The sequence below is a fragment of the Alexandromys fortis genome, unplaced genomic scaffold (assembly GCF_014885135.2).
Source record: "Alexandromys fortis isolate MF-2015 unplaced genomic scaffold, M_Fortis_MF-2015_v1.1 scaffold_8_9099976_23576923, whole genome shotgun sequence".
Classification (NCBI taxonomy): Eukaryota; Metazoa; Chordata; class Mammalia; order Rodentia; family Cricetidae; genus Alexandromys; species Alexandromys fortis.
The window spans coordinates 5,816,228-5,833,633 of NW_026067899.1; the positions used below are offsets into that span (position 1 = coordinate 5,816,228).

A 17,406-nucleotide genomic window follows, 5' to 3' on the forward strand; every position below is an offset into this window, starting at 1 on the left:
AGTGATATGGGAAGCAATGGCCATTCTTTCTGACCCCAGGTTACAGTCTCTTAGTTGTTCTGCAGTTTTCAACCTCTACATTCAACCTTGAGGTTAACACTGTGTTATAGTGTTCCTTGTCTACACGCCAAACATATCCTGACCTGTAATTCCCATTTCTATCTGTAGCCAGTGTCCAGAAGGATACTACTGTGTGAAGGCTGGCAGAAACCCTGATTACGGCTACACGAGCTTTGATACTTTCAGCTGGGCCTTCTTGGCCTTGTTTCGGCTAATGACTCAGGATTACTGGGAGAACCTTTACCAGCAGGTGGGTACCAGCAGAATCAGTCGTCTCTGAAGGCAGTCAGTGTCCGGTGTACTTTGACTCTGCCTTGGGAGCTGTTGCGGTTGCTGTTCCTTTCATTTCATTTCTGTGGACAGTATGGGAATCCCGACATGTGTTTCTAACATTAGAGTTAATTTATCCTACTCGTATTAGAACAGATAGTTCTTAGATCCTAAATTAATTTTCTTCTATGTTCTGAGCAATGTTAATTTTTAGGTCTTCCTTAGTTTCCGACATGCCCTTAGGGTCCACCGTAAAGAGCAGAGAACATTGCAGTTTCTTGAGCTGTCTTTGCACACTCACCATTTCCTTCACATGCCTGGGCTGTCAGAATCCTGGAGAATCTCCTGTTCTATGCCTACCAGGCCCTCCTGGCCTGTGCCCACAGATTTTCCTATACTGTGCCCACTACACCTTAGTGTTGAGCCTTTATTTACAATTAAATACTCAGTTCTACTCCAAACCTTCCTCTCCCTTGTCAACTACTTCCTCTTTTGGATTCATGACCCTTAAATGTTCCTCAGCTTAAACATCAATCTGCCTATAGTGTTCATTCCCATGGCCATGCACTCTAGCCTAGATGTGAGGTGCTTGCCACATGGGCTTCTCTATGTGTATATTATATATTCTCATCGCCCAATCCCAAGAGGAAAGTAGTTGAAATGATAATTGTCTCATTTCATGTAAACATAAATTTCTTTTCTCAGAATTGTTATAAGTACTTCTTTTGGCATCTTTTATATTTAATTCTGTGACTATTATAAATGTTATAAAAACTATATAAAAATACCTTTTGTAGGAAAATAAAATTAATAGAAATAATTCAGAGGTAAAAGCAGAATCTTAGAATGCTGTACTGCTGGGCTCAGGTCCTCCCTTGTCATCCTCCAGAGTCTCCAGGGCCACCGTTATGGGACCACCATCGCAGTCCCCACCTTTATTAATATAGAAAAGAAGAGTATCTTAGCTCAAAGTTAAGGTCATGCAAAATAAAGGCATTGACATACAAATTTGCAAAGGGATGATTAAAGGTGGCCAAATTTAAGTTGAGATACGGAAGCTAGACTTTCTCATACATTGGTAGTAACCTTTGTAGAAAGTTAATGAAAATAAAAAGTTTCCAATGACCTAAAAGTTCCACTTTTATGAATTTATTCAAGATAAAAACAATAACAACAACAGAATGATAGAGTGGGGAATTGAATAAATATTAAGGATTCCAGAGGTATATAAGTTTCACTTATATCTCTATGCTATTTTGAATTTTTCTAAAAATGAAGCAAATGGCAGAATAAACTGCATTTAAAAATAAATAATTTTAATCATTAATCATTAATAATGGTGATACTAGATAAAAATAAATATCCATGGAGTCAACAAATAAATTTACTCATTAAAGCAATCTGTCTGCATCAAAATTTAAAATGATAATGATTTAAAAAGGAAAGGAGTAGAACTTGAACAATAAAGGGGGCTGTTTGAAAAATTAAAACACAGTATGAGAGCTAAAGTTACCAGTAATTTCAAAAATGTGAAAAATGAGGAAGTTATGCTCTATTTAATACTAATGATCAAACCTTAGTACCAGCCTGTTACATTGCTATACTTTTTATACTGATTAAGGCAAGTTTGTTTAATACTGATTGTCTTCAAATATATTGCTTTCATTTATATTTCTATAACATGATATTATACAAAGTATTTGATTTGCATGTTCTTTATCTATCAAGCACAATGAAAAAATTTAGTAAAATTTTTGCATTATTAAAATAACAATTTCCTTTTCTACCCCCAGACTCTACGTGCTGCTGGCAAAACCTACATGATTTTCTTTGTCGTGGTGATCTTCCTGGGCTCCTTTTATCTGATAAACTTGATCCTGGCTGTGGTAGCCATGGCCTATGAGGAACAGAACCAGGCCAACATCGAGGAAGCTAAACAGAAAGAATTAGAATTTCAGCAGATGTTAGACCGACTCAAGAAAGAGCAGGAAGAAGCCGAGGTAAGTGTTTGTCACTGCAAATATGAAGGCAAAGGGGAGACAAAGGTCCTTTCCATGTAGATTCTCCTCATTTTAGTAGACCATACTTGATGTTGACCAAAAACCAAGTAACAATTTCTGTTTTCTGTGTGAATCGCATCTTTTTATTTCTAAGGTACTTGAAGGTATGAGCTCTAAATAGAGCTAGAACAGGCACCTACCATAATAATCTCCCAGTTCCATAGCGGATGTTCTGAGATGTCACTTATAATTCTACCACCCAGAATGCATCAGCATGACAGCTTCTAAGAATATAAGGGTTGTGTCCATTCTCAGCAATAACAGCTTTTTCTTTGCAATTTCACGCACAGATAGCACATTCTGATTATTGCCATCCTAATCCTCTCTTACTTTCCTCTCACCCAATCACCCTGCAATCGCAACCTACAAGTCCCTTTCCTACAACTGTATCTTCTTTTCCTAACCTACTGAGTTTAATCAGGACAGTCACTGTCCATGGATTTGCTACTATTCCCTTGAGCCCCATGAGCTAACCAGTGGGTACGAGACTGAAAACAACGTCTGCCTCTCCTCCAGAACCAATAAAAGCAACACATATACATAAGGCTGAAGGCCTCCTCCCTCATGGTTTTTACACTTAGTTGATAGGAGCAGGCAAGGATTCCATCTTGTGAAGTGACCCTCATAATCGTAAGAAACTGTAACATGAACGTTAGTCAACAATTTAGAGATTAAAAACAAATGCTCATTAACTTTTGCTAATGTTATAAACTTTCAGATTAAGATAGCCACAATAATGATTGTGATCACTTCTGAGTAAGGCACAGTGCATGCTAGCTTTCTCTGCAAAGGCTTTAGTATTTCAGCTGTACAGCTGTTTAGTAAATGCTTTAAAACCTGCCGCGTGATTTGGTATAGTTAACCTCTCGAATGGCTGTAACACTAGCCAGGCCAATAATCTGTGATACTGATGTACAGGTATATGGAGTGCCACATATATTTAACATTAAAATGGTAAAGTTAAGAAATATAACACATTTTCAAACTGTCCAAAAATGTATAATAGGATTATATCTTTGTGTCTTGACATTGTACTCATATATAAAATTATACATTTTTTGCAAAAATTTTGTAATGAGGAAAATGTTGATAAACTAATAGTGGGTATAATGATAGACAGGATCCAATCACAATTTAACTGTTAGACTAATACATAAATGACTTGGAGAAGTATAACCACAACTCCTTTCTGAGGGTAAGACTGAAGGCATTTTTTCTATTTTTCCTTTACGTCTTTACATCTAGTTTCCTTAAATGATTTTCCTTTAGTCTTGAGAATTTCATACACATATACAATGAACTAGTCACATCCACTCAAACCTATAAATCTCATTTTCTTCTTCTCTAATGCTCCCAAGCTACCTCTCCCAATTTCAAGTCAATTTTTTGACAACCCTCTAAGTCAGATTAGTACTTCCCATAAGTGCTTGATTATGGGCTCATCCCCTGGACTATGGGGAAACTACCAATGGCCATACACACAAAGAAACAAATGATTCTCCCTGTCCCTGGTGCCCCAACTGCCAGTAGCACTTCCATAAGGGGCATGGCCCAGAGAGTACCTTCCTCATTCTTCCTGAATTTCGGTTAGCTTGCTCTTGTACAGGTCTCACGCAGGTAGCCTCAGTAGCTCTGAGTTCTTGAGTGTGATAGAGCCACATTGTGCCCAGAAGTCAACATTTCAAAGCTTTAATCCCTATACTCTGGCTCTTGCCTTATTGTTGCTTCCTTTTCTGTGGTATTCCCTGAGCCTGGCTGGGTGTAAGGAGAGAGGCTGATAGATGCCCCATTTAGAGCTGAACACTCAGTTTCTTGTACTTAGTACTTAGAACAACCATGCATTCCTGCATTAATTGTTTCCCCCTGCAAAAAATAAACTTCTATTACCACGGCTGAGGACAGTCCAAATTATGTGGGTATTGACATAAATACTTAGAAGACAACTTAGCCACGTGTCATTTATCAAAATAACTGGGGAAGTCATAAATCATAGGATAAAACCCAAATGGAATTCTTATTTTATGTTTATAAAGCTATTTATTTATTTGTTTGTTTGTTTGTTTGTTTATTAGTGAGGTGGGATAGCTACCTTCTCTCCCTGATAATTCAGTTTCGAGATTTCATCAATCCCTTAAGATAAGAATCATTGACCTTATAATTTTTCTTGACACTTTATTTCCTTATTAACTTATTTCTATTTTCAGACATGCCACTCTCTCTAAGCTATGGGGTTCCTGATTCCATGGGTCACCCTTGCTTACCTGATCTTCAAATTCATTATCTTAGCACACACTTTGTGTGAGTTTTATATCGCAAAAGTACCTGCAAACTTCGACACACAGTACTTCAATTTACTTAATTCTAAGGAAGCTTACAACCTGAAAGAGTTGCATTACAAAGGTACTGAAACTTTATTATAATACGTGAGAGGAGAGACTATGCCTCACATGCTCATTGGTTGTAATGCAACACAACACAGGTTACTTCCTAGACAAAATTTGTAACTGAATGCCCAGGCTGGGTACCCTGAGACTTTGTTTTTTTGTTTTTTTTTTTTTCAAGATTTGGAAATTACTTAAATGCTGGGATTGTCTTGGTTCAACAGGCCATTGCTGCAGCTGCAGCTGAGTACACGAGTATTGGGCGGAGCAGGATGACGGGTCTGTCGGAGAGCTCTTCAGAAACCTCTCGGCTGAGCTCCAAGAGTGCCAAGGAGAGACGAAACAGAAGAAAGAAAAAGAACCAGAAGAAGATCTCTGGTGGCGAGGAAAAGGGCGACGACGAGAAACTGTCCAAGTCGGGATCGGAGGAAAGTATCAGAAAGAAAAGCTTCCATCTAGGTGTGGAAGGACATCACCGCTCCCGGGAGAAGAGGCTGTCCACCCCGAACCAGGTACTGCCGGCGCCACCAGGCGAGGCTGCACAGCCAAAAGCCAGTGCAAGGCTTAACACTGGGGTCAGGGTCCAAGAGAGGAAGGGGACTTCACCATCACATTTTACCTAAAATGCTGCCTTTGGCTGGGAGTTTATGGAAAGAAGAGAGATGTATAGGTTTCTCAATTAAGTTGCCATTTTCATTTTCATAAAAAGCTATTGTTTCAGAATTGCTGTATCTTCCTTAAGAAGCATTTTTCTAAAATAAAATGTTTCTGTAAACTACTATAGGAATGAAGAATGGTGTTTACAACACAGATTAATTCTTATGGTTGTATTTTGTCAATGTTTTTAATACCTCACTCCTGATAAGAACAAGAGGAGAGAAGAAGAAAAGTGGGAGAGGGAGGGAGAGAAAGAAAAAGGGAGGGAGGGAGAGAAAGAGGGAGGGAGGAAGAGAAGAAAAGAGAGAGGGAGGGAAAGCCATAATATAATCCTAAAAGTAGTTCGTCTATCTTTTTCTGTCCTGTAGATAAGCATGAACCAAAGTAGCAGGCAGCCAATTCTGAATTTTGTCCATTCTTTTGTTATCTTCCACTCCAAGCACAGAAGCTTCTGGTCGACAAATAAATGAATTTCTCTCTTGTGGATTTTCCCTCTCTCTATCTTGTTTTTCACACTGAAACCTCTACACTTGGGTTGGTTCCCCTGCAAGCCCATCAGATGAGCCATGGCTCCAGAGCTACCAAACATGTACACACTCTACAACCCCACCTCAACTGTTGTCAAGACAAATATATGCATAGGGGTTTGGTACTCTATTTGAATAAACACTGAAGATCAAGAACCACATCTTATGCCGATCACAGATAGCTTTGACTTGACCTTCTCAGCTTCCTTTACTTTCCTGGATTGCTCATTTCCCATAACAGAGATGCTCACTGTTACCTGAAGATTTTTACACCTTCCCTTCCTCTATTACTTTGTACACATTGTCCCCCTTTTATTTATTTCTTTTTCTTTTCAAACTCTCTGTATAGCCAAGAATGACCTTAAACTTCTGACCTCATCCCTTCTACTTCTCCAGTGCTGGCATAGTAGGTATTGGTCACCATGGCCAATGCAGTGCTGGGATTTGAACCGAATGCCTTATACAAACTAAGCGAGCATACTACCAAGTTAGCTATGTCCCCAGCCCAGTCTGCTTCTTACTGATAACTTTCTTCATTAATTTCTCCTGACACAGCGGCACCCCACCTTCCACTATTTAGCTCAAGTACCCCACCCTCATAATCCTACCCATCTTCCTCTGTTTTCTGCATCCCCTGATCTGGGGTTCCAGACATGGCCCGAGTTATCTGCCATTGTCATCTTAGCCACAGTTGGAAGTTTCCAGCTTCTGTTCCTCAGGTTCCTTAGACAGTCAGTCCTTGTCTGCAAACACGGCACAGGCTAGGATAGGCATCTAGAATCCTCATGGTACTGATGCAAGGAAAGACAGGAGGGAGTTTCGGCTTGTTCTGAGGCAGAGCCCTTCCTTGTCTTACTCATTTTCCACTGTTCCCAGTGCCTGCCACCTGTCTTTAAAATAGCCAGCACTAACGTTTATTGAATTTATTGCTTCTAAATAATCTATCCTGTGTTTTCATTTATGGAATCAGTTTACACTGCAGAGGAGTCATATGAAGGGGACGGCTTTCCACAGTTCCCTAGGGAGCAACTATCCGCCCCCCAAACCCAGAAGTCACAATACCCTGTCTCTTAATTTCCTTGACTACTATGTCCTCTAAAGCATACCCAACTAGCCTCCAGTCTATAAAATGATAGGTTCTCACACCTTATAGTGGATGAGTTTTAGTGCTAGAACTGGGCCAAGTCCTTTGCCAGGTTCTGGGAATAGATTCTTCTGATTGTTAGAGCCTTTTCTTTTTCTTCTCTCTCTCTCTCTCTCTCTCTCTCTCTCTCTCTCTCTCTCTCTCTCTCTCTCTCTCGAATTGATCTTTTTGTTGAATCGCTTTTCTTTTAAATACGATTCTTTTAAACAAGCGCAGCATCGCTGGTCTCAGGCTAACGATTTGGTGGTAATTTCACGAAGTCTGCTTTTTTGTTTGTTTGTTTGTTTTTCGAGACAGGGTTTCTCTGTAGATTTGGTGCCTGTCCCGGAACTAGCAGTTGTAGACCAGGCTGGCCTCGAACTCCCAGAGATCCGCCTGCCTCTGCCTCCCGAGTGCTGGGATTAAAGGCGTGTGCCACCAACCGCCCGGCTTAGAAGTCTGCTCTTATTTGGAGCTCCAGCATACATTTTCTGTCTTGTTTTTTCCACAGTCACCACTCAGCATTCGCGGCTCCTTGTTTTCTGCACGGCGCAGCAGCCGAACGAGTCTCTTCAGTTTCAAGGGTCGAGGAAGAGATCTTGGATCTGAGACAGAGTTCGCCGATGACGAGCATAGCATTTTTGGAGACAACGAGAGCAGACGGGGTTCACTATTTGTGCCTCACAGGCCTCGGGAGCGACGAAGCAGTAACATCAGCCAGGCCAGTAGGTCCCCACAAATGCTGTCGGTGAACGGAAAGATGCACAGTGCGGTGGATTGCAATGGCGTGGTGTCGCTTGTTGACGGACCTACAGCCCTCATGGTCCCCAATGGACAGCTTCTTCCAGAGGTGATAATAGATAAGGCAACTTCCGACGACAGTGTAAGGATGTTTTCCATAGCTCAGGCATGCCTGGGCAATTACTCGTGCATCAGTCAGGGGGGTCTGCTCTCTAGCCTGTGAATGGCTCTGCGTTTGGGGATGCCTTCTCTGTGAAAACACGGCTTTAATTCATAACTCAGTCCCCACGAGTTAGGTGCTGCAACCACCCAATTAAAAGATATTTTATGGGGCTAGAGAGATGGCTCAATGAGTAAGGGCCCTTGGCACAGCATGGGAGTCAGGCAACTCACGAAAGTAACCACTGTACAACTCTGGCTCCAAGGTTTCTGGATCCCTCTCCTGGCAGCCGTGGGTACTGCATTCACAAGTGCATAACAACTTAGACACAGATACACATAATTACAAACTTATACATAAATCTTACGTTAACAATGATATTTTATGTCCCATGTTGGTAAAAGGATACATTTACTTATATTTGTGTTAAGATTACAGGCTGAAACCCATCACTTTAGAGAACATTTATGCCTACAACATATAGAGTAGGTTGAACTTATTAGTAGGCAAGCCTCACTTCTGTAAAGAAACAAGGATTCCTTGCCATCTACTTCTGTTTATTTCAGGTCAGTTAATATATATTTATTGCAAGGGATTCTTACTTGAGTTGTTAATAACAAGAGTAACAACAGCAAACATACTCTTTAGCTTTTTAAACATCTGTATGAGAATATATAGTATTGTCAGCACAAACAGGAGAAATAAGCCAGAATATTCTCATGTGATCATAGTTCAGGAGCAGCTCCAACATTTCCACAAAGGCCATGTGTTCTAAAGGTATGAGGTATGTTCTTAACATCCATCCTCACTGATTTTTCTGGTTCCTGGGGTTTCCAGGATGTAGATTTTGCACACTGATTATGTTGTGGTGCCTTAACAAATAGCAAGAGCTGTCGTTAATCCAGCAAGTTTGCATCATAGACAACACGCCTGTATGCTTTGTGCTAGCAAACTGAGTAGTATTTGAAGGGAGAATAAAATTCCATCAAAGTCATGGCCACACACACTTTAAACACAGTTTGAAAAAAGTGCATGTGCTCTGTGGTGACTTTGAAATGTCTATGCTTGCATGATACGGCTTAAGCCTTTCTGTTAAGCTGGTGTTTCCTTGTGAAGTAGCATGCTACCTTTCTATGAAATGACACCTAAGCTTTAGATTCCAATGATGTTTGTAATCTGTTAAATGCTATGCAATTTATGACATATTTGCAGGTATTTAACATTTTTTTAAAAAGTATTTTATTTAAGAATTGACTTTTTACCAGAGGAAAATCAAAACCACAAAACTAAAGAGCTAAGTTTATGAAACCTGAAGATTTGACCATCATAGAAGTCCCACATAATGCACAGTTTACATGTGCACACCTACTATTGCATGACAAACAATAAAATCTGTATGATATAGACATGCCCATGTGAAAAAGAGTTGGTATAGGCAAACTCTTTTTTATTTGGAGGAAGAAGAGAGAATGGCAGAGAAAACATGGCATGACATGCCCATACACATATATACAAGTGTGATTATGTATGCACAGCTATATTTTGATATTTCATATATACATGACTATATACAATTTTGCATTATTTTAATTATATAATAATATGACCTATTAACATACATATGTATATTATACATATATTGATATATACGTGTGTTGGTAAAATTTTTTACTATCTATCACATAGCACATATAAGCTAATACCTGGTGCTGTAGGATTGTATAATTCTCTCCTTTTTTGGCTTTCTGAAACAAGATATTTTGAAACAAGTTTTTGGGATTTAATTGTTTAACCGATTTTTTTGTTTTTTGGTTTTTTTTTTTTTTTGTTTTTTTGTTTGTTTGTTTTGGTTTTTCAAGACAGGGCTTCTCTGGGTAGCTTTGGTGCCTGTCCTGGAACTAGCTCTTCTAGTCCAGGCTGGTCTCAAACTCACAGAGATCTGCCTGCCTCTGCCTCCCAAGTACTGGGATTAAAGGCGTGCGCCACCACCACTGGCTGAATATATGTGTGTGTGTGTGTGTGTGTGTGTGTGTGTGTGTGTGTGTGTAATTTTTAGAAGACCAGTGCAGTATTTTTGTTTGTTTGTTTGTTTGTTAAGTCGGGTGGCATGCTTGAAAAACAAGCATTTTCGCTTAAAGAAGAATATGCCCGGCATGCCTCCATTCAAATTACTGCATGTCAGTGGCTTTTAGGGCTGTGGTTTTTAGCATGTGTTCGCCTCTTTGAGGCAGAGTCTGTACTCTCCACGCTGCAAGTCTTGCCATCCGTCCGAAGTGTCGTTTTCAAACTGAGTCACTTAGCACTGTCCACCCAAAGGGTTATACAGTCTTCTTTCAGCAGGAAGAAAAAATTCCTGAAGTAGTTTTCATTAATGTTGGTATCCCAACAGACAATGGGAATAGCAATGATGGAAGTTAGTGTTTGACCCTGCCCCTTTTTCTTCACACACCTCTACAGCTCTTGTCTGGTTGTTGTTGCATATGATTTTTTTTTCTCGGTAGATATTGGATTAAGTTGGATTGCAGAGAGAACACAATAGTGCTGTAACAAGAACAGCTATTTCTTAACCCTGAAGCAAGTGTAGAAGGCAAGATCTCTCGCTAGATGCATTTTACTTGTGATAGAGGCATTAGGTAGCCTTCCTCTTGCAAATATCTAGCAAGCAGCAGGGTCACCGTTTGAATCTAGCAGTCTAATCTCTGTTTATAGGCATTCATTACAGCTACCCAAGCCGGATTCCGTTTCTACCTATGCTACATTAGACTTATGTTCTTAAGAAGGCAATCAGTCACCTTTCCTCCCCCTTCAGGGCACAACCAATCAAATGCACAAGAAAAGACTTTCCAGTTCTTATTTCCTGTCTGAGGACATGCTGAATGACCCACACCTCAGGCAGAGAGCCATGAGCAGAGCAAGCATTCTAACCAACACTGTAGAAGGTATGTGATTAAAAAAAAAATCTTAGCTTATGGGTTTTTAAATAAAATTAATATAAACTATGATCACCTCTAAAGAGATTTGTGAAATTATTAACAGTAACTGGAAGCATATTAAAGGTGAAAGGGAATAACTAAAAAAATGTTGATTTTTATGAAAGGGAAGTTAAAACCTCATGAGCATGTGAATTTATATGCCAGCGTATTCTATTAAACCTTTCAAAAGTGTTTCTTCATTCAAATAAGAAGAAGGTTACATTAATTAATAAACATCACCAAAATTTATGTATATTTAAGTACAGTATGAATTTTAGTTATACAAATAATTTATGCATAATATAAATGTAGTATTATATATGTAAATTTTTAATGAATGATGTCACTTTCATGCAAAAAATAATATTTTATCAATAGTAATGATAACCATGTGCTGAGAAGGTGAATGGGCACATAGATATGTGTGTATTTGTATGCTGACATTGAAAATATTCCTCTATTGTTCGCCATATAACTTGGGGGACAGGGAGTCTCTCACTGAACCTGGACATCACTGATTCAACCAGACTAGCTGACCACCAAATCTAATGGTTCTCCTGCCTCCACCTCCCCAGTGTTGGGATTACAAGCATGAACTTTAGTGCCCAGCTTTTTGTGTAGGTTTTAGGGATCAGAATTCAGGTCCTCATGACATGGCAAGAACTTGACCATCCGAGCCTTCTCCTCAACTAGTGTATATTTAGCTGTGAGGTCCCATATGTATTTGGTCGTTAATACCTTTTTTCTTCTTCAACTCACTTGTACTTGTAGTACAAGACTTTTATGTAATCTTCTGGGCTTTCAAAGAAATAGCACTTTTATACAAAATTTAAACCATGACAAGTGTTTGAATATTAGATTTTATTGATGATTTCTAGTTGATAGTGTATAACCTACGCGACGAGTGATTTCATGTTTGTCATTTTTTTCCAGAACTTGAAGAGTCTAGACAAAAATGTCCACCATGGTGGTACAGATTTGCTCACACATTTTTGATCTGGAATTGCTCTCCATATTGGATAAAATTCAAGAAGTTCATCCATTTTATTGTTATGGATCCTTTTGTAGATCTTGCCATTACCATTTGCATAGTTCTAAACACATTGTTTATGGCTATGGAGCACCACCCAATGACTGACGAATTCAAAAATGTACTTGCTGTAGGGAATCTGGTGAGTTGTGTCCCCACAATCTTCTCCCTTGAGGTGTCATCTTGCCATTTCCTTCTGGTTTTTAAACCTGTGGGTCTACAGCTAATTATGCAGACATTGAACTTACCATATGAATCCAGCTACAATATCAACCTTCTGATATTTATATACTATTTTAAGATACTTTTACCAGTAGTGTTGGTTTCCATAAATAACAATATTATTTTCATATGTGTTAGCATTTCAGGACTTACAATGTCTTTTAACTGCCAAAATGCCTAAAAAAAACATTTTAAAGTTTTAAATGTTTTTTAAAATGCATTTTATAATTACATTGCTCTTCCTGAATAGTCAACATTTTTTGAACTACTTTGGGTGTATTGTTCTGAATTAATGCTGGTGAGGTGTCCAGACCTTTATAATTTCAAAGACCTCTGCTTGAACCCAGATTTAATCTCTTATTAATTATGTTCTTGAACAAATTCCAGAGTTTCTGCATTAGGTTTTTTCTTCTTTTCTTATTTTTTAGGCAAAAGGCAGAAGTATGTGCTTTCTAATTTCTGATGGAGTCCTAGGTCATGGAAATCAGTGTTTCTTTCTGAGTTTATTATAACACATGAACTCAAAGATCAACCTTTTCTCCTGTCTAACAACACAACACCAAGTGGAGAACTCCCTGCTATTGCTCTTATAATCCTTTTTTTTTTTAATGGTCTTACCACTTCCCTTTGAACCATTTTTGTTCAGCTAAATTCTTTGAGGCAAACTGTGCCACAAGAAAGCCTAAGCAAAACTTTTTATGTTATATCTTTGAGTTTTGAGTCCTGTGTCATGAATTAATTGTTTTTAATAATACACTTTGCACATCAGTGCTTTAGGTATCTAACTTTATCTGCCCCGTGTAGGTTAAACACTTTTCTTCTGCCCTTGTAAACCTTTAAATGTTGAGTCACATGTTCTTTATGACTCTGTGAGCAGAAAGTATAAAAAGGAGAGAGGATCAAAATTTCAATATCTGAGTAGATATGATAGATAAATAGATATATGATATAGAGATGACCAAATATGTAAGTGATAGATACACAAATAAATAGATGATTAGATAGAGACATAGTAGATAGATGATAGATAGAAAATAGAGTAAATGATAGGTAAATAAGCAATAATTATAAGATAGATAATAGATATAGATGATAAATGATGGAGAGATAGATAGATAGATAGATAGATAGATAGATAGATAGATAGATAGACAGACAGACAGACAGACAGACAGACAGACAGATAGATAGATAGATAGATAGATAGATAGATAGACAGACAGATGTAGTAACAGAATTATTAGGCAATTATCAAAAGCTCATGTCTCTGAAATTTTAAAAGATCCTTTTAAATGCTGTCTCTAATGATGAAAACTGACATGATAACTAGAACTTTATAAGTTTTCAATCTTTATATAAAAATTATAAGAAATATATGCCTTGCTTATAGAAAGAAACGAGAGAATTGCCACTTTTGAAGTGTCTAGCACATTGTATGGAACACAGTCACTACTTAGCTAATAGTCATTGTCACCATCAAGATGAATTTACTTTCCAATAACAGAAAAAATGTTGTATTTCATTTAGATCTTCACAGGGATCTTTGCAGCTGAAATGGTACTGAAGTTAATAGCCATGGATCCTTATGAGTATTTCCAAGTAGGGTGGAATATTTTTGACAGTCTAATTGTGACATTGAGTTTGGTAGAGCTTTTCCTCGCAGATGTGGAAGGATTATCAGTCCTGAGATCATTCCGATTGGTAAGTAGAAGCTAAAGATACTGCTGCATTCTGTAAGGAAGGGATATCATGTTTGTTAGGGATTTCATTTGTTTTTTAATCCACATTATTATTATTTAAAAATTTTACAAGTTGAATCAAAGGCAATATCAAATCTTACTCTTAGCAAAATAAAATTCATTCATTTACAAATAAACTTAAAGGATTAGAAGCTCATGTTTAATTAGGAACTTGAAATTATGTCCAGTTCTGTCTATGATGTATTCTAATATGATAGGAAAACTTTTAATCTAATATATAATGATACAATTCACAGTAAGAAGATTATGATTCGCAGCGATTTATGCATAATATGTCCATAGCTTTATGGGTTTAGTAATTAAAGTTTAAATCATTATCACGCAAACAACTGTGCAGTCTAAAAAATATTAAAAGCATTAGAAAGTAAAATTAAGATTGAGCTACCAATTCTAAAAGAACAAATACTATGCAAATAAGTTGCTTTCAGAATCATCAATGAAAACTACAACACTTTTTTCATAATATGCACTGTCATTATTATGGTAATAAGAAACAACAGAAATATTAAAAGACAGATAAAACAAACTATGGCCTTCAGCTAGACAATAATAACATGGAATATAGATTACAACATATACTAAAAACAAAAATCAAGAGTAGAAACATTGAAAGCTGTTTTATAATTAATTCTAAATTTTGTTTTTAGCTACGAGTCTTCAAGTTGGCAAAATCCTGGCCCACACTGAATATGCTCATCAAGATCATTGGCAACTCGGTGGGCGCCCTGGGCAACCTGACCCTGGTGTTGGCCATCATTGTCTTCATCTTCGCCGTGGTCGGCATGCAGCTGTTTGGAAAGAGCTACAAGGAGTGCGTTTGCAAGATCAATGAGGATTGCACACTCCCGCGCTGGCACATGAATGACTTCTTCCACTCCTTCCTGATCGTGTTCCGGGTGCTGTGTGGAGAGTGGATAGAGACCATGTGGGACTGCATGGAGGTCGCTGGCCAGACCATGTGTCTTATTGTTTACATGATGGTCATGGTGATTGGCAACCTTGTGGTATGTAAGAGCTATTCATATACTTAAATTTTCTATTACAATTATTTTCAGATGTTATTTTTGTCATTTTAAACTTTACTTTATAAACAAAATAATATCTTTAATCCCCTTCACCAGAAAAACCTATATTTATATTTTTTAAACTAACCTCCTAGAAAAAGTCCTACATTATTCTCTCATTTTTGATGGCTTTGTCATACAAATTAAGTCCTCTAACCTTTTAAAACATGAACTGTCTTCAAATATGAAGCTATAGTGGTAAATAATACATGATTAAATTAATGATACCAAGCTAATGGAGCAAGGCCAAAGAGAATATTGGTTATAGGGCCTCAATTCACAAAACTAGCAGCTGGACCAACCTCAGAGTTCTTGCCCCTTCTGACCCATTGACTTAAAAATGGTTTCCATATTGCACAGTGATTACAAAGAATAAATAAAGAGTAGTTTATGCCATATATACATCATGTGAAGTTCAAATTTTAGTGTCCATGCAAAGTTTTATATAAACATGGATATATTCATATGTGTTCTTAATAAAATACTAAAAAGATAACAATTTAAAAGTACCTAAAAGTACTTAGCAAATACAAAAAATTGTTTTCTATGATTCTGTGTCATCCAGGCTTTTTATTCCTGTAACAGACACCTGGCATAAATGTTTAAAAATTGCTATCCATAATGGCAAGGCAACATGTGGAGCCTAGCAGCTCATGGGATGTCAGCCAGGAAGCAGAGAGCACTTTTAGGCTGTAATCTTTCTTCTCTTTTCCAATCTATTCCATTTCTCCCGGCCTATGTAAAAATATGAGGTAGATAATTTGGGCTTGAAGACACTTAATATTTAATTGTAGCTCAGTTTTGTTTGTGACTCGCATTTAAAACTTTTAAATATACATACAATTTACATGTCTTCCGCCCTTGGTAAAAATCTAAAACTTGAAATTCACTTGGATACATAATTCAGAAGTAAAGGCAGGAATGAATTGCTTTCAAAAAAAGACCTTGCCCTGACCTCGTTGGCCACTTCTTCCAGGACCTAAGTGATGCTCAATAAAGTCAGCCAATCAGTTTCATTGTCTTGTATGAATTGTGTTCAATGTGTTTAAATCTTGACCTGAATGGTCAGGTACAATGAATGACAGTATAGTGGCAATAGTCTAATTTTCTTGCACACGTTGCTTCCCATGAAAGTAAGTTAAAAGAACGTTTGGGATCCATTAAAGGAATTTGGCTAGCTCACATGACTGAACAAAAACAAAATGGATAAATGACATGATGATCATGATGGGGGATGATTATCTGCTCTCGTGACAATTCCACAGGAGCATTGCGACCCTCTGCTGCCCAAGCCCCCATGTCTGTATGCGGAGAGAGTTCTGACAAAAGCATTAAAAGGTGCTTCACTTTTTTGTCATTGTGGGTTTGTATTGTGACCTATATTTCTGAAAAGTGTACTTCTTTGTATTTCCTGTGTCCCTCTCCCCCCTCCCCCATCTACCCTGCTGTAGGTCTTGAACCTGTTTCTGGCATTATTACTGAGCTCCTTTAGTTCTGACAATCTTACAGCAATTGAAGAAGATACCGATGCAAACAACCTCCAGATAGCAGTGGCCAGGATCAAAAGAGGAATCAATTATGTGAAACGGACCCTACGTGAATTTCTCCTAAAATCGTTCTCCAAAAAACCAAAGGGTCCCAAGGACACAAAGCGAGCAGTAGATCCAAACAACAGAAAAGACAACTATATCTCAAATCGGACACTCGCTGAGATGAGCAAAGATCACAATTTCCACAAAGAAAAGGATAAACTGAGTGGTTTTGGGAGCAGTGTAGACAAAAGCTTTGTGGATGATAATGACTACCAGCCCTTCATTCACAATCCCAGCCTCACGGTGACTGTGCCAATTGCACCTGGGGAATCTGATTTGGAAAACATGAACACTGAAGAACTTAGCAGTGACTCAGATAGCGACTACAGCAAAGAGGTAAGGTCACCTTACATAGATTGTTGCCCTAGCAGTTGGCAGATGAACTAATATTTGAGATGTCTGGTGTTCTCTGGCCTAACGTTGGATATGCCGAGAGAGAGACTGTGTGTGTGTGTGTCATTCCAAACAGCTTGCTGACTGCTTGGATAATATTTTCTTGCTCATTTTTTTTAATAATTGATTTAATCCAGTTTAATTAACAGCTGACTTTCCCATCCTCCATCGCCTTCTTGTGGCCACAGCCTTCGTCTACACCCTAAGATTCCCTTGTCATCTCCATCACTCTTACCTGTACACTCCCTACCTGTCAATTCCAACTAGTCCCTCTGCCTCATGTCTCCTGTAATCTGTGTATGGAAACTAATTTCAGTTCAGTCCACTCCTAATCATGTGCTTCCCATGATAGAGTTTCTGAAGTCTCCTGAAGTATGCATTACATGTAAGGTTT

At 38.1% G+C, this 17,406-nt stretch overlaps 1 protein-coding gene across 1 annotated transcript in view; it reads left to right on the forward strand.

Annotated features, from left to right (window-relative positions):
- The window catches only part of Scn9a (sodium voltage-gated channel alpha subunit 9), a 65,970-nt gene that overhangs the window by 14,682 nt on the left and 33,882 nt on the right, over positions 1 to 17,406 (forward strand). Inside the window, 9 exon segments of the mRNA XM_050123731.1 lie at positions 169 to 310; positions 2,124 to 2,330; positions 4,996 to 5,283; positions 7,590 to 7,961; positions 10,789 to 10,918; positions 11,885 to 12,123; positions 13,731 to 13,904; positions 14,611 to 14,967; positions 16,479 to 16,955. Coding sequence (XP_049979688.1) covers positions 169 to 310; positions 2,124 to 2,330; positions 4,996 to 5,283; positions 7,590 to 7,961; positions 10,789 to 10,918; positions 11,885 to 12,123; positions 13,731 to 13,904; positions 14,611 to 14,967; positions 16,479 to 16,955 — 2,386 coding nt within the window.